This window comes from Notolepis coatsorum, assembly GCF_963971535.1.
Source record: "Notolepis coatsorum genome assembly, chromosome: 4".
Taxonomy (NCBI): Eukaryota; Metazoa; Chordata; class Actinopteri; order Aulopiformes; family Paralepididae; genus Notolepis; species Notolepis coatsorum.
The window spans coordinates 175,451,900-175,475,258 of record NC_140168.1 but is presented as its reverse complement, the minus strand read 5'-3'; the positions used below and the strand labels follow the sequence as shown (position 1 = coordinate 175,475,258).

The 23,359-nt window shown below is 45.9% G+C and overlaps 1 protein-coding gene across 1 annotated transcript in view; it reads left to right on the top strand.

Moving 5' to 3' along the window:
• Nucleotides 1-23,359, top strand: part of rin1b (Ras and Rab interactor 1b) — a gene marked incomplete at its 3' end in the record, with an annotated part of 194,846 nt that overhangs the window by 90,192 nt on the left and 81,295 nt on the right. Inside the window, 3 exon segments of the mRNA XM_084312163.1 lie at nt 2,593-2,765; nt 3,389-3,706; nt 8,106-8,649. Coding sequence (XP_084168289.1) covers nt 2,593-2,765; nt 3,389-3,706; nt 8,106-8,649 — 1,035 coding nt within the window.

The following is a 23,359-nucleotide window of genomic DNA, read 5'->3' as shown; positions in this document are numbered from 1 at the left end:
TCATAATCATTCATTTAACAGGGTTTTCAGCTTGGCCAAATCTTTCCTTGCAAAATGTCTTGGCTTCCTCCGGTGTGGTGAAAGTGTAGACCTCCGCCAGTGTCACCCGGAGGCGGGCGGGATGAAGGAGCCCGAAGCGTATGCCTTTACGGTACAGGATAGTTTTGACCTCATTAAACGCTGCGCGTTTTTTTAGAAAGGGCTGCACTGTAATCCGGGTAGAATCTCAGAGTTTTATTCTGATAGCGGGGTTCGTTTTCTCTGGCCCAGCGTAATGCTCGTTCCTTCTCCTGGAACCGGTGGAAGCATACTATGATGGATCGTGGCGGGGTACCTGTTTTGGGTTTGGGGAGTAGAGATCGGTGTGCTCTCTCCAGCTCCGGTGGCTTGTTGAATACGTCGGGACCCATGACTTCCATCAGTAGATTTGCGACAAATTTAATAGGGTCTTGTCCCTTTTCGCTGTCTTCGGGTACGTTTACAATACGGAGGTTGACTCGCCTTGAACGATTTTCCAGCTCGTCGACCCGGTCTAGGAGGGTGCTGTTGTCTGTTTCCAATTTAAGTATGGTTTTCTCCGCTCTGACGAGACCCTCAAAGTTATCTCCAGCGGTGGTTTCAACTCTGGCGAGGCGTGCTTGAAAGGAATTAACCGTTTCGTGAAGTGCATCCACCGATGTTTGTAGGGGCGAGAGAGAGTTCTGTAACAAAGTTGAAAAGTCTTCTCTGAGGCTGGATCTTTGTTTTGCCAGAACTTCGAGTAGAATAGTCATGGATAGGGCGTCTTGACCGTCTTCCATGTGCTCCGTATTGACTGCGACGTCCCGTGCGGCCATTGTCTTGCTAGTAGCGTTAGCCCTATTGATTGGAGTTGTCCGTGTCGGTTGTAATGTCGCTTGTTTAAGATGTCTGGTCCTGTCGTTGTTCATTTTTACCTCGGTAGGGTGTTTGTTAAGTAGGAGTTTCGATTTTCTGTGGTTGGAACGTTTTTTAGATGTTAGAGATGTAAATTATTAGCGTGAGGCAGGAGAGCCTTCTCGACCACGTCTTTCTCCTACGCCGACATAACCGGAAGTCGAGTGTAGGCCTTTTTATCTACAGTATCGACCTACTGTAACCTCCAAGTGTGTAGTTTGGTTCTTCTGTGTTCCGGCACCTTCTATTGGCACATTTCTTTTTTTTTATAACCGGCTTGTCCAGATGAAGTGGTGAGTGCAGCTGTTTGGGAAATAGCTTTAAGTGGACAATAGGAGCTATATTACATAATATTCTCCAGCATCGCTTAAGTCTGCTGTTAGGGCACATTACAGATTCATTACAGGTTCCCCCCACCTGCCAAATCCCACTTTAACCCCTGAATACACCCACCAAACTCCATACAGAGTGTTTGATGACAGTTGGACACCGTGTAGGAACAAGTCGAAATATCAAAGTATCTCTCCTGCTCAAAATAGCCAATTTTTCACAGCAGGTGAAGCCATGTGAGGGAAATCGGTGGTTTTTCAATGTATGTGATGTATAGATTGGGGGGAGATGATAGCATCTAACGGTGCCGGGTCAGAGAGGTCGAAATGTGCATGGCTTAGCAGAGGGTGGTGGAAGCAGCGGTTCAGAGACAGGAGGCAGGCAGTGTTAGCAGCCAGCAGAATGTTTGCATTCCGATCAAGAACATCAACAAGCTGATACAGGCACAGAGCGAGGGAGAGGTTTGACATCATTAGAAACAGCGTTTTAATGCTGTGAAAGGTTATTAGCAGTTGTCATGACAGCGCGTCGCATGACAACCAGGGGAGGGGCGGGCCGTCGTTGCTATGACGAAGATCATATAAATCGAACAGTGGTTCCGGGTAAGGGCAGACTACAATCTGGCTAGGACTGAGATCACAAAAAGAGAAGAAACCATCAGAGACTCCCTCCTCTCATCACAGAGAGGGGGGGGGGGGGAGGATGCCACATCATCATTAGCTTCGGCTAACACGAGGAGAGTTTTGGCTAAAGAGGCCTGAGCCACCATTGGACTGAATAACAGCAGAGACGATAGCAATGAAAATACAATCTGATAACATCTGGGCTGAGGCTTCTGTTTATTTAATAAACAACGATCTTTCAAGAAAGGTATGAATTATTATGGTTGCGGATTGCACTAACGGGGAATGATAAGGATTGTATCAGCCAGGGTGAAGACATCGGAGAGTTAAAACACAACGCAGACGGTCAGTGGATGGAGAGACGAGAACACAAGCCAAACAGACGAAGACGTGATACTGGCTGATTGATCAGAATCTAACACATGGAAGATTGAAATCACCATTTATATATATAATTTTCAAAAATTATAATAATTTAAAAGCCCAACTGGCAAATCATCTCAGCTGGCAATATGCCAAACAATATGCCAGACAACAGAAATGTCAGTCTATTTTGGGACTAAAAGGAAATGCATAATTACTAATCCGTCCTCGCTTGGCCCCCGGCAGCCAGCGCAAGGTTGTCTGAGGGCAGTGAAAAACGCACATCCAATTTTAGATCAGCAGCCACTCGTAATCCCTGTCATCACTGCCATGGTTCTTAATGTGCATTTCTCGACTTCAGAGTTCTGGAGCTCGCCAAATCCCTCCGAGATCCGGAACGGCCCGGCGGAGCCTCTGGCGTCTCCCGGCACCGGGCTGGGTCAGGCGGGCACGGCACAGGATCTGTGTTCCCTCCTGGGTCGAAGCAGACGGACCAAGCTCTGCTTTATCAACCCTCTCTTCATGCAACTGGAGGTTAGTGGCGAGCGCGGCGAGTCCGCGTGGGAGCGGTCTGGCGAGGCCGGTGAAGTCACTACTCGCCGTTGTGAACATTACGTTTACATTTAGTCATTTAGCTGAACGCTTTTATCCAAAGCGGCTTCCAAGTTCTGTACGACAAGTAACAATGTTCATCATCACTTATCAGCTCGTCAAGTTCAAATTTCAAATTTCAGTTCATCTTCACGCCGATTGAAGGTTTGAATGCTCCTTTATGGGTTGAGTGACAGGATCCCCAGGTGTCCGTGAAACCCATTCAAAAACACATTTTATACTTGTTGTAAATGTTACAATCTGTCGGCATCCCTCTGGAAATAAGGCATGTTTTCCTTTAGAGGAGGAACCTTTAAACCTCTAAACCTTTCTCACAATTACTATGTCAAGAGGGTTGAGAAACACCTGAGCAGAAATAGAAATAAATAACGCTGCAGCCGTGATGCCGACTGATTCACATCTCTGTCCATCTTCAGCTCAATTCAGAATGCTGTAATTCCTGTAAGGAAAGAAAGAGAAATAAAAAAAACTATTCTAAAGTTAACTGACTTTGCAAGTTAAATGTGAGTTTGTGTCTATTCAGAGGATCCCTGCTCTCCCCTCAGCAGCAGCTCCAGAACAGCCGCGGGGCCTCCACCAGACGACACCGCTTCAAACGCAGCATGAAGCTGAGGGTCTCCACGGAGTGCTCCGTCAATCTGTCTTTCGAGGGCCCCTGCTCGCCTCCCCCTACAGCGCAGGAGCAGCCTGGTGGTGCTGCTGCTGCTGCTGGTGATGCTGATGGTGGAGCGGAGAGGCTACAGAGAACGGGCACTAATCCCCAGAGGAGGGTCCACGCCAGGGCCGGGATCCTGAGGAGAACCGCCGCTCTCTCCCCAGGATCCGCAGAGGAGGAGGACCTGATGTCTGTGAATGCACCGCAGGTGGGAGAGGACGCACGCATCCTTACTACTTGCTCACTCACTCGCTCACTCACTCACTCACTCACTCACTCACTCACTCACTCACTCACTCACTCACTCACTCACTCACTCACTCACTCACTCACTCACTCACTCACTCACTCACTCACTTGCTCACACTTTTACTCACTCATTCCATCACTCCTATATTAACACATCCAGTGCCATTCAGCAGAGGGCGCTGTGGGCCTTTAGTGCCAACGCTCTGTTCAATGAGATAAATGCCAGTGTTTTGCAGTGCTAAACCTATATTAACACTTTGAGTGCCAGCGACGAGATTTATCGTTAGTTCATGCCAACCGTTGAGTGCCAGCGACGATAAATCTTGTTATTTTTTTTATTAGCGATTTGAATTCATATTTCATCAATCTAGTCTCACGTTAGTGCTGCAAACTCTCTCTGAGCTCCATTGGGAAAATACCGCCCCCTATCGTCTCTCCCTGTTGTACTGCACCCCATTGGATTAGACTGAATGAAACACATGGGGGGGGGGGGGGGGGGGGGGGGGATCCAGCTTCTTCATTTTACTTCTCCGGCAAGCCACCCGAGGGGATCCAAGTCATTGCAGAGCCGCAAAACAGCGTGGAATACATATTTCCAGTACCCAGCGCTGGATCAATAAACGTGATCGATATTTGGAATGGCGATAGGTAATTGGAATAATCTTTTCTGACATCTGATCTGAGGTAAGGAATCTATTTTACCAGTCTTGGGATAATCAGAGCTATTTTCACAGAGATATCAGCGTGTGCCATATGTGTGTGTGTGTGTGTGTGTGTGTGTGTGTGTGTGTGTGTGTGTGTGTGTGTGTGTGTGTGTGTGTGTGTGTGTGTGTGTGTGTGTGTGTGTGTGTGTGTGTGTTTGTGCGTGTGTGTGTGTGTGTGTGTGTGTGTGTGTGTGTGTGTGTGTGTCTGCGATCAGGAAATAAGAGATTTGATTTTTCAGCCCGCTTATATAGCGTGCATAAGTACACATTTACTATCGATAATCTAGCGTTTATTTGAAAACAATTCATAAATAGGCAGAAAAATTACAACGTTTTTTGTGTATTCCAGAATATTCCAGTAAAGGGCGTTTATCACAGAATCTTTATATTTTCCTGAAACTTTCCAAAGAACGAGTTTTTCAAAATGGTATAAAACGGAAATGAACCGATTAAAAAACAATCCGTTTCGACAATGTTGACTGCAAACATGTCATTGATAAGCGACGGCCAGATTAGACACATAGCCATAATTTAAGACATAGTTTATGCGTTTGCAAATATGAGAGCTCTATCATTGAAGTGGGTGGTGGCATTCAACCATGTTTTGAGACGGGGAGGCGTGGCATCCAAAGTGTTAAATATTATAGCTCTGGATCTAATAACGCCGTCGATTGTCAGTGAGTTTCTTCCGGTCAACATGCAAAAAACAGATAATTTTTTCATCAATACATTTCCGTTTTATACCGTGGTGAATACGAGCATAGTTCCAGAGCGATTATGTGTAATCCCAGGAAACGCAGCCAAAACAGCGTTTATCTGAATTTCATTATAAATCATTTCATTTCTCGGCTGATTATTGAATCGATCTGAAATCAATGCTAGATTATTGGTATTATGTTTCATCATGCATCCACGAAAGGGTGTGTGTGTGTGTGGGGGGGGGGGGTTCTATGCTTCGAGCGCCACCAACGGCATACGCTACACAGTACATTACAGACACACGCTGCAATCGCAGCGAAAAAATCATCGGATCAACGCAAGATTGGTAACATATAGTTACTTACCTTGTCTCTGATGTACTGCAAAAAGAATAATCCAATTATCTGATTGCCATTCCAAATATTCATCGCAATCGTTTGTCCAACGTTATCCAGCATTGCAGATGATCTGGCGGGCGGGGACCCTCATCGAGGCAACTGTGGTGACCGCTTGTCTTGCCGGAGTGTTCAGACCCCGCCCCCACGCCGCAGCTCGGCCAAGAAAACAAACCACATCGTTTCAAATGGAGTGCAATAGCGGCCACAAGGCGTTAGGCGGCGGTATTGGCCGTTTGCGATCTCAGACACATTCAGGACAGCCTGCACAAGGTGCCTCGATGGTTTATGAATGGCAACAGTGAATAAAAGAAATAACGAAACAGAAACGTAGATCTACGTTAACGGCACCGGAAGTGTTCATTAATTCTGAACGCCATCTATAATAAATAACTTAAAGGTGCTGTAAGTTGTGTTTCTCTGTTAAAATAAGTGGTCTCTACATGTGCCATCACTGATATAGAGTGTCTGGTCAGTAACATGGGTCTCCCAGTCCCTACACTATACAGGCCCTACAGAGAGTGGTGCGCTCAGCCGAGCGTACCACGGGTATTGCACTACCTCCCCTGTAGGTTCTATACAACAAGAGGTGCAAATCCAGAGCCTGCAGAATAATGAAAGACCCCCACCACCCCAATAACAGTCTGTTCCAGCTGCTGAGGTCAGGCAGACGCCTGCGAACCCCAGCTACTAGGACAGAGAGGCTTCGGCTCAGCTTCTTCCCCCAGGCCATCAGAGCCCTGAACAATGAACACTGAGTGCCACAGAGCACTGAACTTTCCACACACAAGCACACATGAGCACAACCACGACACGCACGCTGTGCACGCTCGCACACTAGCAGCCACTTTAACATGAGCAGGCACACACTCATGCCGCACACGCCCACACTTATGGCCAAAAGGAAAGGTCACTTTAAAAATAGCATAGCAACAGTAACAGTGTATTGCACTACCAAAGGATCTAGCATGTCCTACATGCTATGTAAATAACTATGTACAGATACTGAGATGTCCCACCATGTTACCCGCTTGTTACCTGTTTATTGCACAATGTTGTTTTTTATTGGATTCTATTATATGTTGTACCACTGTATTGCACATTGTTGCGGGCAAGACCACCCGCATTTCATTGTATACTTGTATGCCGTGACAAATAAAACTCTTGACTTGACTTGAGTAAACACAAAATACATTTTGCAAAAATGGCCTGATTGAAATAAGAAATAAAAGCTAATTATGTGCTTGAAACAAGTAAATTGATTGGATAAAGTGGGAAGGGATCCCAGAAAATGTATTCTGTGTTTACTGCAGAGTGGGACTGGGAGGATACCCATGTTACTGACCAGACACTCTATACCAGTGATGGCTGTTTACTGCAGAGTGGAGGGACTGGGAGACCCATGTTACTGACCAGACACTCTATACCAGTGATGGCTGTTTACTGCAGAGTGGAGGGACTGGGAGACCAATGTTACTGACCAGACACTCTATACCAGTGATGACTGTTTACTGCAGAGTGGAGGGACTGGGAGACCTGTGTTACTGACCAGACACTCTATACCAGTGATGACTGTTTACTGCAGAGTGGAGGGACTGGGAGACCCATGTTACTGACCAAACACTCTATATCAGTGATGACTGTTTACTGCAGAGCGGAGGGACTGGGAGACCCATGTTACTGACCAGACACTCTATAACAGTGATGACTGTTTACTGCAGAGCGGAGGGACTGGGAGACCCATGTTACTGACCAGACACTATATCAGTGATGACTGTTTACTGCAGAGTGGAGGGACTGGGAGACCCATGTTACTGACCAGACACTCTATACCAGTGATGACTGTTTACTGCAGAGTGGAGGGACTGGGAGACCCATGTTACTGACCAGACACTCTATACCAGTGATGGCTGTTGGAATGTAGAGCTATTTGACACTCTAAGAAACACCACTTGCTGCATATTTAACAAGCCTGGGTCTCATAACATATAACTAGATGGAAGGAAAACATTTAGGAGCTCCTGTTACAGGACCTTCCTACCCTCTCTCCCCATACCAAACCCCACACTGTTACAGGACCTTCCTGCCCTCTCTCCCCAGACCAAACCCGCCACTGTTACAGGACCTTCCTGCCCTCTCTCCCCAGACCAAACCCCCCACTGTTACAGGACCTTCCTGCCCTCTCTCCCCAGACCAAACCCCCCACTGTTACAGGACCTTCCTGCCCTCTCTCCCCAGACCAAACCCCCCACTGTTACAGGACCTTCCTGCTCTCTCTCCCCAGACCAAACCCCCCACTGTTACAGGACCTTCCTACCCTCTCTCCCCAGACCAAACCCCCCACTGTTACAGGACCTTCCTGCCCTCTCTCCCCAGACCAAACTCCCCACTGTTACAGGACCTTCCTGCCCTCTCTCCCCAGACCAAACCCGCCACTGTTACAGGATGACCTTCCTGCCCTCTCTCCCTAGACAACTCCTGTTACAGGATGACCTTCCTGCCCTCTCTCCCCATACCAAACCACCCACTGTTACAGGACCTTCCTACCCTCTCTCCCCAGACCAAACCACCCAAAAAGGCGCTCGACCCTCCGGAGCCCGTCCAGCACGACCGAGGCGAAGAGCCCAGCATCGAGGCGACAGTGCTGGCCTTGGAGCGCTGCCCTGCCCCCTCCCTGGCCGAGCTGGACAGCACCAGCTCCTACAGCAGCTTGGACGAGGAGCCCGACCCGGAAGCCGAACCGGAGCTCCCGCCCCCGGCCCGACTGCTGGCTCAACAGCGGCCGCCCCTCGTGCGCTCCCACGGCGGCCGCGGCGGCCTCCACCGCATGGGAGCGGCGTTTGTGTGTTTCTTCGCCCCGGAGAAGCGGCTGACGAGGCTGGTGGAGGAGCTGTCCCGGGACCGGCGCTCGGCGTTCGGGGCCATGGTTCAGGACTTCCTCCTGAAGCAGAAGGAGACGCTCGCCTCCTCGCCCTCGCCTCCTCCGACCTCCGTGGAGCTGCTCCGGGGCCTGAGGCTCTTCCTCTCCCAGGCCAAGAGCTGCCTGCTGGACAGCGGAGAGCTGGAGCCTCCCATCGAGACCCTGGTGCCGGAGAGTGAGAAAGGTAAACGGACAGACACAGACAGCGAATCAGGGGACAGGGAATAACCAGATTACACGTAATGCGATTACAGCAGGGCCGGATTAACGACCGGGCCGACCGGGCCGCGGCCTGTGGGCCTCGAGTGATGAGGGGCCTCAAAAAAAAAAAAAAAAAAAAAATTAATTTTTATTATTTATTTTTTATTTTTTTGGAGGCCCCTCGTCACTAGAGGCCCCAAATTCTTTACATTTTTTTTTAACTTTAATTTTTTATTTTTTGAGGCCACTCATCACTAGAGGCCTTTTGGAGGCCCCTCGTCACTAGAGGCCCCAAATAATAATTATTATTTTTTTTACTTTTATTTTCTTTTCTTTTGGAGGCCCCTCGTCACTAGAGGCCCCAAATATTTGTTTATTTTTTTTTAACTTTTTTTTTAAACATTTTGAGGCCCCTCGTCATCCCACATTTTATTTATTTATTTTTTCTTATTTTGGAGATCGATGTCATACTGTGACACTGAATGATTGGCACTGACTGACGCTCTGATTGGCCACTGACATGTTTGCCCAATCGCGTGACGAGCTGTGTCTTTGCCCATTTCCTCGTCAAACAGCCTGCAAACTACCTGGCGTTCTATCGCCATGCTCTAAGACAAACTCTAACCTTAACCAACTTCGAAAGAGTGCCTAAGCTTAACCGTCGAAAGAATTTGCCGTCAGCCCGTCACGCTCTAAGACAAACTCTAACCTTAACCAACTTCGAAAGAGTGCCTAAGCTTAACCAGTGTAGAAACAGGCATCGGCCAATCAGAGAGCGTCTTGCCAGAAATGCGGCTAGGTTTAGAAATAACGCGACTAGGGGCCTCCACACTACACACTAGTACTAGTACTAAATACCTATATGTCCCTATGCCATAAATGTCATGTATGTTGTGTATGTCATAAATGTCTATATGAATTGAAAATGGGGGACCCTGATGTAAACAAGACAAACATCTTTCTCAGGTCTGCATCCCCTGCCTTAACAATTGTGTGTATTGAGCCGTACTGTATTGTACCCATTCTGCAATCTGTTAAATAAAGTTTTCATTCATTCATTCAGTAAAAAAAATAAAAGAGATACGAAAATTAGAAATATAGGCCTCTCTCTTATACATGCCTCCTCCTAATACAAGCCTGGTATCCACTACAGTTGAAACAAATACAAGCCGGGGTTACTATTAGAGGAATTACGGTATTCTATATATTTTTTAAAGTGACATATAAAAACGCCACTGTGCGTGCGTGCACGTGTGTGTGGGGGGGCCTCCACAAGAATCTGGCCCAGGGGCCTCTGAAGTCTTAATCTGGCCTTGGATTACAGTAATCTGATTCGATTTCATTGGTCAGATTACAGATACATTTGGGGGGGGGGGTCATTGTTGCATTCAATAGAAACAAGCCTTTTCTGTTTTTAATATTATAGATCTGTCACAATTTATTTTTAACCAAAATAACAGTAATCAGTACATTATATGGACTTTTGTGTAATCACTGATAATCAAGTGAGCAGTAGTGGAGTACATTTTTTAAGGTATCCTTCCCGGCCCTGTGGGTATACAGTCATTTTCCAATCAAGAAACTGGGACAGTTTGCAACAAGCGAGTTATAAAATAACTACGCAATACTATGCAGCCACCGATTCAATACACAACGCCACCAGGCCCAGTCCTGTCTAATCTCCCTTTGCACAGAATGCAGAGGCAGAGGACACACATCTGTGGCATCAGACAGGCCGCGTCGATGAGCGGTGGGATGCGGTGAAAAGGCATTATCAACACGGAAGTAGATTGCATGGGGCTGCAGTGAAAAGGCATTGTCAACGGGAAGTAGTTTGCATGGGGCTGCAGTGAAAAGGCATTATCAACACGGAAGTAGATTGCATGGGGCTGCAGTGAAAAGGCATTGTCAACGGGAAGTAGTTTGCATGGGGGTGCAGGGCCCTCATTCACTGGAGTTCATATTGTCTCTGGTATTTGGAAAACAGCGTTGCAGGCAAAGCCCTATTCACTACCAGTGTTTCCCCTAACATTGCCTTGGCGGGGCAGCCCGCACCGCCAACGGGACCCCCCGCCCCTGCTGAAAAAATTATAATAAAAAAATGTTTATATAAAAAAAGAAATCTTTATTTATTTTATAAAAAAATTTGCTTTAATTACAGTAACCTTGGCGAGCTAGCAAAATTATACATAAATCGGTTTTCATATAAATCAATCTTCACTACGACTTTAAAACGGTGGCGCGGCACGGTCTATGGAGACGCAGAGAAAAGCTACCAAATCCATTCCGAGACAACTCCGAGACAATTCCGAGACTGACTAGCGTCGCGCATAACAAGTCTCAGTCTCTCTCTCTCTCTCTCTCTCCTTCAAGTAACCAAACGTTACACTATAAAAATTAACTGGATAGTTGATATAAGTTGATATATGAAGTTCATATAAGCCATTCTCCCTGTGTGTGTGTGTGTGTGTGTGTGTGTGTGTGTGTGTGTGCGCACGCTCACTGAGGAAAACACAAAGGCCTAACCATCATGTATCACAATGGTGATGTCAGCTAGAGATGGGGAGAAGCATGAACCTTTAAAGGACATCTCTTTGAAATAAATGACATTTTACAGTTTTTTTTTATTTCTTTTAAACAAATTATTATTTTGTATTATTTAACTATTTAATTATTATTTTGTTATTGCACTGCACTGGCAGTTGAACTGCATTGAACTGAATTGGAAAAAAATAAACCTTATAACTGAACTGGCACTGAACTACACTGGCACTGTTTGCAGATGTGTACTGTTATTAAAGTTAGTTAAAAACATAATTTTGTATTTTTTTTTTTTGTTAAATCCAAAAGAAAAAATATGAAATCCGAAAACAGGAAAATTTAAAACCTAGAAATCCGGAAAATTCATATCCGAAAACAGGAAAAGATAAAAACGGATTTCATAGGGCCCTAGTTAAGGTGTCACTTTGAAAATCTGCTCCACTCTGATAAACTGACTCATCGGTCAGAGCCTCCAGTGTTCACTCTGAGCCCTCAGAATTTCACTTTTTTATTTATTCGTACATGGAATTGTTACAGTCCAACAGTAGCCTACATATACTGTAGTTCACTTAATATGCTAATGTAGCAGGGTGGATTATCCCTGCTTTATGGGAGTGGTTGTACACGGCCACCTGGTAGCGGGATGCAGCAGAGCTGAGTCTAGCTGGACCCCCGACTGTAGGCCAGGAATGTCCGAGACTAACAAGTCTCAGTCTCTCTCTCTCTCTCTCTCCTTCAAGTAACCAAACGTTACACTATAAAAATTAACTGGATAGTTGATATAAGTTGATATATGAAGTTCATATAAGCCATTCTCCCTGTGTGTGTGTGTGTGTGCATGCACTCACTGAGGAAAACACAAAGGCCTAACCATCATGTATCACAATGGTGATGTCAGCTAGAGATGGGGAGAAGCATGAACCTTTAAAGGACATCTCTTTGAAATAAATGACATTTTACAGTTTTTTTCTGATTTCTTTTAAACAAATTATTATTTTGTATTATTTAACTATTTAATTATTATTTTGTTATTGCACTGCACTGGCAGTTGAACTGCATTGAACTGAATTGGAAAAAAATAAACCTTATAACTGAACTGGCACTGAACTACACTGACACTGTTTGCAGATGTATACTGTTATTAAAGTTAGTTAAAAACATAATTTTGTATTGTTTTTTTTGGTTAAATCCAAAGGAAAAAATATGAAATCCGAAAACAGGAAAATTTAAAACCTAGAAATCCGAAAACCGGAAAATTCATATCTGAAAACAGGAAAAGATAAAAACGGATTTCATAGGGCCCTAGTTAAGGTGTCACTTTGAAAATCTGCTCCACTCTGATAAACTGACTCATCGGTCAGAGCCTCCAGTGTTCACTCTGAGCCCTCAGAATTAAACTTTTTTATTTATTCGTACATGGAATTGTTACAGTCCAACAGTAGCCTACATATACTGTAGTTCACTTAATATGCTAATGTAGCAGGGTGGATTATCCCTGCTTTATGGGAGTGGTTGTACACGGCCACCTGGTAGCGGGATGCAGCAGAGCTGAGTTTAGCTGGACCCCCGACTGTAGGCCAGGAATGTCGAAATGGAGGTCGAGCAGCAGGAGCGGATGGGACCTAGGATTCACTGACCTAGGGATGGTACTCTGGTCCTTCTTGCCTTCCAGGGTGATCAGCAGTTGCTCCCCACACACCCCCACTTCCCCCAATATTTCCTGAGCCCTCCCACACCTGATGGCAGTAAGATGAATAATGTTTTCGCTCCCCAAAGCAGTACCCTTCCTTAATGACCTGTAGAGACCTTTAACAATAAACTATAGGCAGGGGGGAGACAGGGTTAAATAATAATGAACATTACCCGGGCAGAAAAGGGTTAAGACACAGACTCAGTAACAGACACACACAGTGCTCCCATTCAGTATTTGTTTTGTGAGCAGTCTGATTCAAGTTACAATTAAATACAGTCTGATTCAAGTTAATTACGCCCTGGGCACCAAGTGCTCTCACTCTGTAACACAGACTAAAGTGCTTCCCACACTGGGCTAGACACAGTAACAAGACCTTCCCTTTAAGGGTTTATATATACTGTTCCACTACTCCATAGGTGGGGAGAGAGGGGAGGAAAAGGGAAGGGATAAAAGGGGTTACTGAATGGGAATTTTATAAAGGAACACACATATTATTACACTCAAAAGAAATTAACAGTGGGCCCACATTTAGCAAATAAACTCCTATCTAGAGCCGGCTTGAAATGGTTGGGGCGCGTGTATCACTTCCGCAACGGATTTGATTTCCGGGGTTGGCCTGATTGGCCGCGACGGCCACGTGACACGCCGTGGCACGCCCCCGCGGCAGCCGCAGTGGCAAGCGCGCTGCTGCTGGAGTTCACTTCGCCTTTCACATCGCTGCTGTTTAATAATATTGTCGTGTTGGCGAAAGCAGGATGAGAGTGTAGATTTCAGTGTGTATCATTTAATCATTTATCATTTAACATTTGAAAGGCATACATTGTTGTCATACAGAAGTACAGAATACTTTTATCCAAAATGCTTCTTACTGTTACTGTTAGAGACTGTGCTAGACAAATGAATGACTAATTCGGTCAGAAATAGCGTAACTAATAACGTTAGTAAGCACTGCTTATATGCTTATTATGTCTGCGGGGTACAGTAAACGTTTCTCCCGGTACATTCTGAAGAGCACACCGCTGTATGTTGGAGAACCAGCGGTCTTCCGCTCCTCCTCACTCGAGTGAGAGCAAAGCCGTGCGAGGGGGGCGGCACCTCGGCACAGCTCAGCCCTGTGTGACGCGAGCAGGAAGGAGGAGATGGGAGTCCTTCCAATCGGAATATGTTGTTTCTTTACACATATGTTGGATTATGAATATGTCTTTATAGCTATGCTGCCAGGCTGGAATATGTTGTTTCTTTACACATATGTTGGATTATGAATATGTCTTTATAGCTATGCTACCAGGCTGGTCCGCGACCCTCCGTGCTGCGATCACCAGCGGGGAGAATATGCTCACGCGAGCGGCATCGCTGAGCACAACATTGCAACTGTTGTGTTACTGCTTTCTGACCGAATTAGTCATTCATTTGTAGCTATAAAGACATATTCATAATCCAACATATGTGTAAAGAAACAACATATTCCGATTGGAAGGACTCCCATCTCCTCCTTCCTGCTCGCGTCACACTGGGCTGAGCTGTGCCGAGGTGCCGCCCCCCTCGCACGGCTTTGCTCTCACTCGAGTGAGGAGGAGCGGAAGACCGCTGGTTCTCCAACATACAGCGGTGTGCTCTTCAGAATGTACCGGGAGAAACGTTTACTGTACCCCGCAGACATAATAAGCATATAAGCAGTGCTTACTAACGTTATTAGTTACGCTATTTCTGACCGAATTAGTCATTCATTTGTCTAGCACAGTTTCTAACAGTAACAGTAAGAAGCATTTTGGATAAAAGTATTCTGTACTTCTGTATGACAACAATGTATGCCTTTCAAATGTTAAATGATAAATGATTAAATGATACACAGCGAAATCTACGCTCTCTCATCCTGCTGCGCGCTTGCCGCTGCGGCTGGCGCGGGGGCGTGCCACGGCGTGTCACGTGGCCATCGCGGCCAATCAGGCCAACCCCGGAAATCAAATCCGTTGCGGAAGTGATACACGCGGTTGGGGCGCCCCTTTACACTGCTCTCCAGTGTGCATTCAAAGCACTGTTTATCTTCACTCTTATAGAGCTTGCTCCCCACAGTGTACTGTCTACCGAACACATTTCAACACTCAGAGCGCCGCTACTTATCCAAGATGGTGGGCCCAAACTCAGCACCGCTAGTCCGGATGCTAAGATGGTCGACGGAGATCCCGCGATAACAGCCAGCGGGGCGGAGTGGACGCTGGGGCAGGTGCTGCTGGCAACGGCTTGAAGAGGCTGGAGAAGCGTGCAGTGTAGTGGCGTCCTCTGCTGGGCTGAAGAGGGGAGCCGTCGCGCATGCTAAACTGTGGCGCTCGCCTAAACATAGCTAAACTGTGGGTCGTATTGAACCCTCCTACTATGACGCCTATATACACAGCTAACGCAAGGTGGCCAATGCCTACCACCTGGTCTTCGGCTCGGCTCACCTGGTGAATCCTTCACAGTGTCTCTGGCCCATGAACCAAACGCTAGGCTACCGCAGATATTTCTGGAATAACCCGTTTTGTAGCTGTCGTATATTCTAAGTCAATACATTGGGTTATTTACAGTGCATACAGGTTGCTAACTAGAGGGAAGAAGGACAGAGTGATAGAATGGTCTCCTTTGTAACTCTTAGCCAGAGAGGAATAATTGTGCAGTCAGACAACAAAGTTCTAATTCAAATTCAGATGATTTATTGCCGCGGGGCCCAAAAGGTGGATAAGAAGGTTGCTTACATACAGGGATTATTCATCATTTTACATCAAACATGCTTGTACAAAAGATTGATGAGGTTTACATAATCATATAGCCCATTCACGGTGGCTCTTCACATCAAAACAAGTCTGCACATAAATTTAGTCATGTTTATCAATGGAATAGACTACCTTACTATTTGCCACCACATGGTTAAACCTGGTCTAAAATAGGCATCTTACTCTATATATCACAAACAGTGATTATTCTATACAGTTTACTCACGTCGCGGCAAATAGCAGTACAGTCTGTGGCAGCGGTGGAGACCAGAAGACCCCCTGGGGTGGGTGGGAATATCTGTCTGGCCTCCCTCTCAAACACTGCGCTCTCTCTTAAATACTCTGATTTTCCACCAATCCTAGCAGTCTAATAATACGTTTGGTCCAATTGGATTTGTCTTCTGGGAGGCGGTCCCGGTCAGATGATCTCCTGTGTGGGGGGGCTGGCTGCGCCCCCCCCTCCTGTTTTCCTGTGTGGGGGCTGGCTGCCCCCCCCTTCTTTGCTGTGGCCTTTTCTTCACAGAGGCATGTCCCAATAAACATTTACAAGATGTATCTCCTGTGTATATGAATTTATACACTTCTAATATTATCACAGTTTTACTCTTGGCTTACATTTTGATATCAAACAGTGATAAAGAATAACTTGATACGTGTATTTTACCAGACTAAACCTTTGTAATTGAGACTTATTTTCTATATATGGTTTTCAGCAAGAGTGAAGTAGCATTATTACTTAAATAACCAGTTTGACGTTTCTAAATGATATTCAAATATTCTTTGTACCTCAGATAGATTACTATGGTCTTGTTTTATCATTCTGTAAGCACATTCTTCCTGTTCGCCAGTCTAGGCTGGTCTCTGCTGAAATCTGCTAACATTAAGGTGTGACCTTTAGTCTTTGTTCTCCACTGATTACATCTGTTAGAGTGGGGGGTTTGACTGTTCCTTCTGTGGCTGTGACTTTCCAGTTCCTTTTGTTTCTAGTGGTTGACCACATTTGCTTGAGTGGGGGTTGAGAATGGCTGTCTAAATACAGTTTTCAACACCAGCGGGTGTTTCATGTGGACTCAAACAGTTTCTGTCACGCTAGTATTGCATATGGTTTCTCTAATTATAGACATATGGATTATGAAATACAGTCAATGTTACCACATTCCTCACTTTGGCAATTACTATTGTCATAAACAGTACATTGACTTGATTTCTATACATACTAACCATACAATATTTTTCACATTAAACATGAAAATCATAAATTTTTTCCAAAACTTTTTTTCTTCTCAATTTTCTCATTATTCTTTGGTACATATCATCAATGAGCTTTAAACAAAAACTTTGAATATGCTAAAAACAATTAAAAATAATCTAACCATCACAAATTTTAAAACCCAATTTTCTTAATCTACAGAAAGTTGTTCCCACACTCTTTTAGATGATCTGGTTGAGAGAAAACATACATTAGTATCACAATATTCATTTTACATCAATTTCTTTCTTCTGTTAATTCTTTCTTAAACAATAGTTCAATCACATTTTGCATAATTCATCAATTGGCTCCTCCATCTATCCTCCCCCCTTTATGACCACATAACGATCATAACTGAAAAGAACTACAGGTCGTCTCTATATATCTCAATCACCTACTCGAGATATAAACCCGCGGCCGCTCGATATCCCCCGGCGAGGTGCTAAACTCGCCAAGTTCTCGAGTCAATTACTATTTCTGTCTAGATTACTTCAAGTCACTGGTCAAGTTATATCCAGTTGATATGAAATGTAATCATGAAGAGTTGTTAATCTCTTCTTGTTTGTAATAAACCGAATGTATTGTCTAGGAGAACTCTTATAGACTATAAAAACAATTATAGTCACCTCAGTTTGTCACCTCAGTTTGTGAGGAATGGTCTGTAATACTGCTCATTTGAAAGCTTGATGATATTACTTCACCGTTTAATAAGTTTTACTACTGCCAATAGTGTAATATTAGCGTACTAACAATCATTTGCAAGTCCCATAACCCCTTATCAGTTTGACAGGCCCGTCAATCCATGGTACCTATCGTCCGGCCCTGCAGTGGCTACCGGCGCTCGCAAACAACAAACAGTGAAACCAAGCATTACTACCGTCAATAGTATATATATATATAATCTATAACTTTAGCTGAAAAGCATTAACCAGCAATTGATTCAATCTGTATTTCAGGACATAGTCACCTCAGAGGAAATCAGGGCGCGGCCAGCATCGTGGCCCATTGCGGCAGAAAGCAGTCCACGAACTCAATAGATATTATAAAGAAGTATTTTTAATTAGAAAAGGCAAGTTACAAATGAGACTTCATTGGAAATATCCAACTCAGTTAAAAGAATTATAAAACAAAAACATCTCATCTGACACGGCTTGTGCCTGCTTGGAAAATCTTTAAAATCTCTCAAAAAAGTCTGCCTCTTGAAGGGGCAACAGTCATTTTTATATTGATCCTGTATCATATTCCGATTGGTCTAAAAACAGTGATGTCACAGGGATGTCATTTCACTTAGCAAACCAAAATACAATACGTAGTAAGGATGGACTCTCCTCCTCCTTTCACTCACGTTACCTTTAGTTACCTAGTGTTTTAAGTATGAGAAAGTCCCTCCATTTTTCAGAACAAACAAAGGGTTAGCCTGTTAACCATGTGGTACCAGGCAGTACCGGGCGAGGCCAGAGGCCTCCCCCCCCCCTCCTTCTGCTCTCCTCTTCATAAACAGAACAGGCGATTCATTCTTTAAGCTGAAGAGGTTATTTTCACACAATCCCTGTCTTCCAACCAGAGTTTAGTTTTAAAGTGTATAAAGAATATACAGTGTAATCCCCCTATACAGGTACAATAGGTTATAGGTACAATACAGTACTCAGTGTACTATAGTACATTAGTTTACATTACAGTACACATTACAGTTTACTCTCCTCTCCTCCTTCCTCTTCTGCGGCCTCTCCTGCTGCCTCTCAGGGTCACATTCTTTAGGGTTAACTCCCTACTGCAGGCTTGCTCTCACAGACACCTCTATGCAGACCAGGCAATTCTTTCTTAAGCAGAAGAGGTTAGGTTCACACAACAATCATTTCACTGTCTTCCAACCAGAGTTTAGTTTTAAAGTCTATAAAGAATATACTGGTTATAAAGGAACAAACAGGATGTCAATTTCCAAAAGGGTCACTGTTGTTCTGTGGCACTTCACACCCCCTCTGTCATCCTGGTCGGTCATTTTCCATTGTCTTAATAGCGTATGTACTGGAGGGACGAGATGGCGATTGCGGGGTCACGTGGCCGTGACTCTCCACACCCCCTCTGCCATCTTGGTACCTCGGTACCCTGGTAGCCGGCGGGAAGACTTGCATCTGTTGTTCCCTGGCTGGACGGCCCGACAGGATAGGGGCCACGTCGTGGCTTGGTATCCGGCGGGAAGACTTGCATCTGTTGTTCCCGGCCGATGCACCCAGGTTGTTGTCGTCTTGGTCATCTTGGTCATCTTGGTCATCTTGGGGTCACCCCCTCTGACCTCTTGGATCTCTCCCATAGTTTGAGGTAGGTTGAATTGTTACTTCTCGGGCGACCCCACGGGTCCCCGAGAATTGTAGCAGCAGTCCTTTATTGAAGGGTGGTTGGCCTGGTCGTGTGACCCTGTCCGTAGGCCTCGCAGGACATCACAGATGCAGTCCACAGAGGACTCATTTCTTTTCTCTCTTTCAGGTCCATTCAGGGCTCTCGTCGCCCTGTAACCTGGGTCCAGGCCGATGTCTCTCTGTCCGGTCTAGGAGGTCTAGGAGGTCTGGGAGGTCTGGGAGGTCTAGGAGGTCTGGGAGGTCTGGGAGGTCTAGATGAGGACCTTGAGGATGCTCGGGAGCTTGACCTATCCCGGTCTTCCTCCATTTCCAAGTTCTGACCTGAGTCAGTATATTCCTTCTTGCCATTCGCTGCGTCGTCCGCTGGCTCCGGGGGACCCCCCCCCGTCTAGGAATGCTCCTGGCCCGAAATAGGGCAGGTTCTGATCCTTCCGGTCCGATCTGTGCTGTCGGTCTCCTTGATGTATCCTAAGGAGGGAGGTCGGTTCATTCCAGGATCGCAACATATCCACTTTGATCATCTGATCCTTCATATAGCGTACAGCTCTCTCTGCCACCCCGTTCGTATTGGGCTGGTAGGGTACAGAGTATTGGGCCATTACACCCGCTTCCTCCAGTAGTTTCAGTCCTGCTCTCAGATACTGCTATTCGTCTCGATGGCACTGGTTCAGGTTTTGTCCCCCTTACCAGCGCACATTGTTCACAGGCCTTTCGGACTGTTGTTTCCGTCCACTTCCTTCTTGCACAGGGGGTCGACCCTGTGTTGTGCTTGTCTCGGTCCAGACTGGGTAGTTGGTTACTGTTATGTCTGGTGTTAGCTCTGGCTAGTTAGCCAGCTTGTAGATTCAGGCTATGTAGCCTCTTATAGACTCAGCTCCTGCTGACAACACCAGCCTGTATTATTACGCTGGTTCCACTTCCGTCACAGTAGCAGGACTTATGCAGGACTTATTCTGATTTTAAGTAAACATTAGGTTACTTCTAGTTCAGGTGACCGGGTACCTATTTTTCTACTTAGGTTTCGGCTGTAAGTAAACATTACGTTACTTTTTAGTCGTGAGTAAATTTTTACTGCAATCACAAAAATATACTTTAAGTGTGATTCTTTCTTTGAGTAGAACCTTCTACGTTTTTGACTGTAAGTAAACATTACGTTACTTTTTAGTCGTGAGTAAACTTTTACTGCAATCACAAAAATATACTTTAAGTGTGATTCTTTCTTTGAGTAGAATCTTCTACGTTTTTGATTGTAAGTAAACATTACGTTACTTTTTAGTCGTGAGTAAACTTTTACTGCAATCACAAAAATATACTTTAAGTGTGATTCTTTCTTTGAGTAGAACCTTCTACGTTTTTTGACTGTAAGTAAACATTACGTTACTTTTTAGTCGTGAGTAAACTTTTACTGCAATCACAAAAATATACTTTAAGTGTGATTCTTTCTTTGAGTAGAACCTTCTACGTTTTTGACTGTAAGTAAACATTACGTTACTCTTTAGTCGTGAGTAAACTTTTACTGCAATCACAAAAATATACTTTAAGTGTGATTCTTTCTTTGAGTAGAACCTTCTACGTTTTTGACTGTAAGTAAACATTACGTTACTTTTTAGTCGTGAGTAAACTTTTACTGCAATCACAAAAATATACTTTAAGTGTGACTCTTTCTTTGAGTAGAACCTTCTACGTTTTTGACTGTAAGTAAACATTACGTTTACGTCTGCTGCGCCAGCATCTGTTGTACTAGCATCTCCTGGGCTAGCTTCTCTTGTGCTAGCTTCTCCTGAGCTAGCATTGGGTGCGCCAGCTCCTCCTGAGCTAGCATCTCCTGTGCGAGCTTCTCTTGTGCTAGCTTCTCTTGTGCTAGCTTCTCCTGAGCTAGCATTGGGTGTGCCAGCTCCTCCTGAGCTAGCATCTCTTGTGCTGGCTCCTCCTGAGCTAGCGTTGGTTGTGCCAGCTCCTCCTGAGCTGGCTTCTCTTGTGCTAGCTCCTCCTGAGCTAGCGTTGGTTGTGCCAGCTCCTCCTGAGCTAGCATCTCTTGTGCTAGCTCCTCCTGAGCTAGCGTTGGTTGTGCCAGCTCTTCTTGAGCTAGCATCTCCTGGGCTAGCTTCTCCTGAGCTAGCGTTGGGTGCTAGCTCCGGCTATTTAGCCTGCTGTTAGCTCCTGGCTTTGTTGGCCTGTGGTGAGCTAGTTGGCTCTCGTCTGGCTAGGGCCAGCTCATGGGTGTTAGCACTGGCTCGTTAGCCGATGGTGAGCTAGTTAGCTTCCATTCCTGTGAACGGCCGTTTTGGCAGCGTGTCACGTAGCCTTGGGCTAGGTAGCCATCCAGTTAGCATTCAGTTAGCTTGTGGCTAATTAGCCTGCATTCCTGTGAACGCGCCGTTTTGGCAGCGTGTCACGTAGCCTTGGGCTAGGTAGCCATCCAGTTAGCATTCAGTTAGCTTGTGGCTAATTAGCCTGCATTCCTGTGAACGCGCCGTTTTGGCAGCGTGTCACGTAGCCTTGGGCTAGGTAGCCATCCAGTTAGCACTTAGCTTGCTTGTGGCTAGTTAGCCTGCATTCCTGTGAACGGCCGTTTTGGCAGCGTGTCACGTAGCCTCGGGCTAGGTAGCCATCCAGTTAGCACTTAGCTTGCTTGTGGCTAGTTAGCCTGCATTCCTGTGAACGTGCCGTTTTGGCAGCGTGTCACGTAGCCTCGGGCTAGGTAGCCATCCAGTTAGCACTTAGCTCGCTTGTGGCTAGTTAGCCTGCATTCCTGTGAACGGCCGTTTTGGCAGCGTGTCACGTAGCCTTGGGCTAGGTAGCCATCCAGTTAGCATTCAGTTAGCTTGTGGCTGGTTAGCCTGCATTCCTGTGAACGCGCCGTTTTGGCAGCGTGTCATGTAGCCTCGGGCTAGGTAGCCATCCAGTTAGCACTTAGCTTGCTTGTGGCTAGTTAGCCTGCATTCCTGTGAACGCGCCGTTTTGGCAGCGTGTCACTTAGCCTCGGGCTAGGTAGCCATCCAGTTAGCACTTAGCTCGCTTGTGGCTAGTTAGCCTGCATTCCTGTGAACGGCCGTTTTGGCAGCGTGTCACGTAGCCTTGGGCTAGGTAGCCATCCAGTTAGCATTCAGTTAGCTTGTGGCTGGTTAGCCTGCATTCCTGTGAACGCGCCATTTTGGCAGCGTGTCACGTAGCCTTGGGCTAGGTAGCCATCCAGTTAGCACTTAGCTCGCTTGTGGCTAGTTAGCCTGCATTCCTGTGAACGGCCGTTTTGGCAGCGTGTCACGTAGCCTTGGGCTAGGTAGCCATCCAGTTAGCACTTAGCTCGCTTGTGGCTAGTTAGCCTGCATTCCTGTGAACGGCCGTTTTGGCAGCGTGTCACGTAGCCTCGGGCTAGGTAGCCATCCAGTTAGCACTTAGCTCGCTTGTGGCTAGTTAGCCTGCATTCCTGTGAATGGCCGTTTTGGCAGCGTGTCACGTAGCCTTGGGCTAGGTAGCCATCCAGTTAGCATTCAGTTAGCTTGTGGCTGGTTAGCCTGCATTCCTGTGAACGCGCCGTTTTGGCAGCGTGTCACGTAGCCTTGGGCTAGGTAGCCATCCAGTTAGCACTTAGCTCGCTTGTGGCTAGTTAGCCTGCATTCCTGGCTTGTCAGCCCGTGTTCCAGTGGGCTAGGGCTATGTGGCCTCCTGTAGCCTCCAGTTAGCACCAGCTTGTTGGCTGGCGCTGCCAGCCTGTATGGCTGCGCTGATGTCTCTCTAAACTGCCAAACATTTTAGAGAGAGGTTTTTTCTTTACTTTCTTTTTCTTTAATCCAATTTTGCGGCCTCAACCGCTCCACCAGCAATGCCCCCACTATGCAGATGCCTTTAATTTGCCACTGCTCTCCACGAGGGCCATACAGATCAATATCCTTTGACTGGTGTATTCTAATTCACAATAACCTTATCACCTTGGTCTCCACAGCTTCAGCTCGGTCGGGGAAAGCAGACACCCAAAAAAAAAAGTTCACTATCTATCCTCACTTTGACCCTAATCTGTAAGGTTTGGTTCGTTCCCCGCCACACGCTCTCCTGAGGTACGTGCTGATTGGTGCATTCCCCGCCACACGCTTTTTGAGCGATTG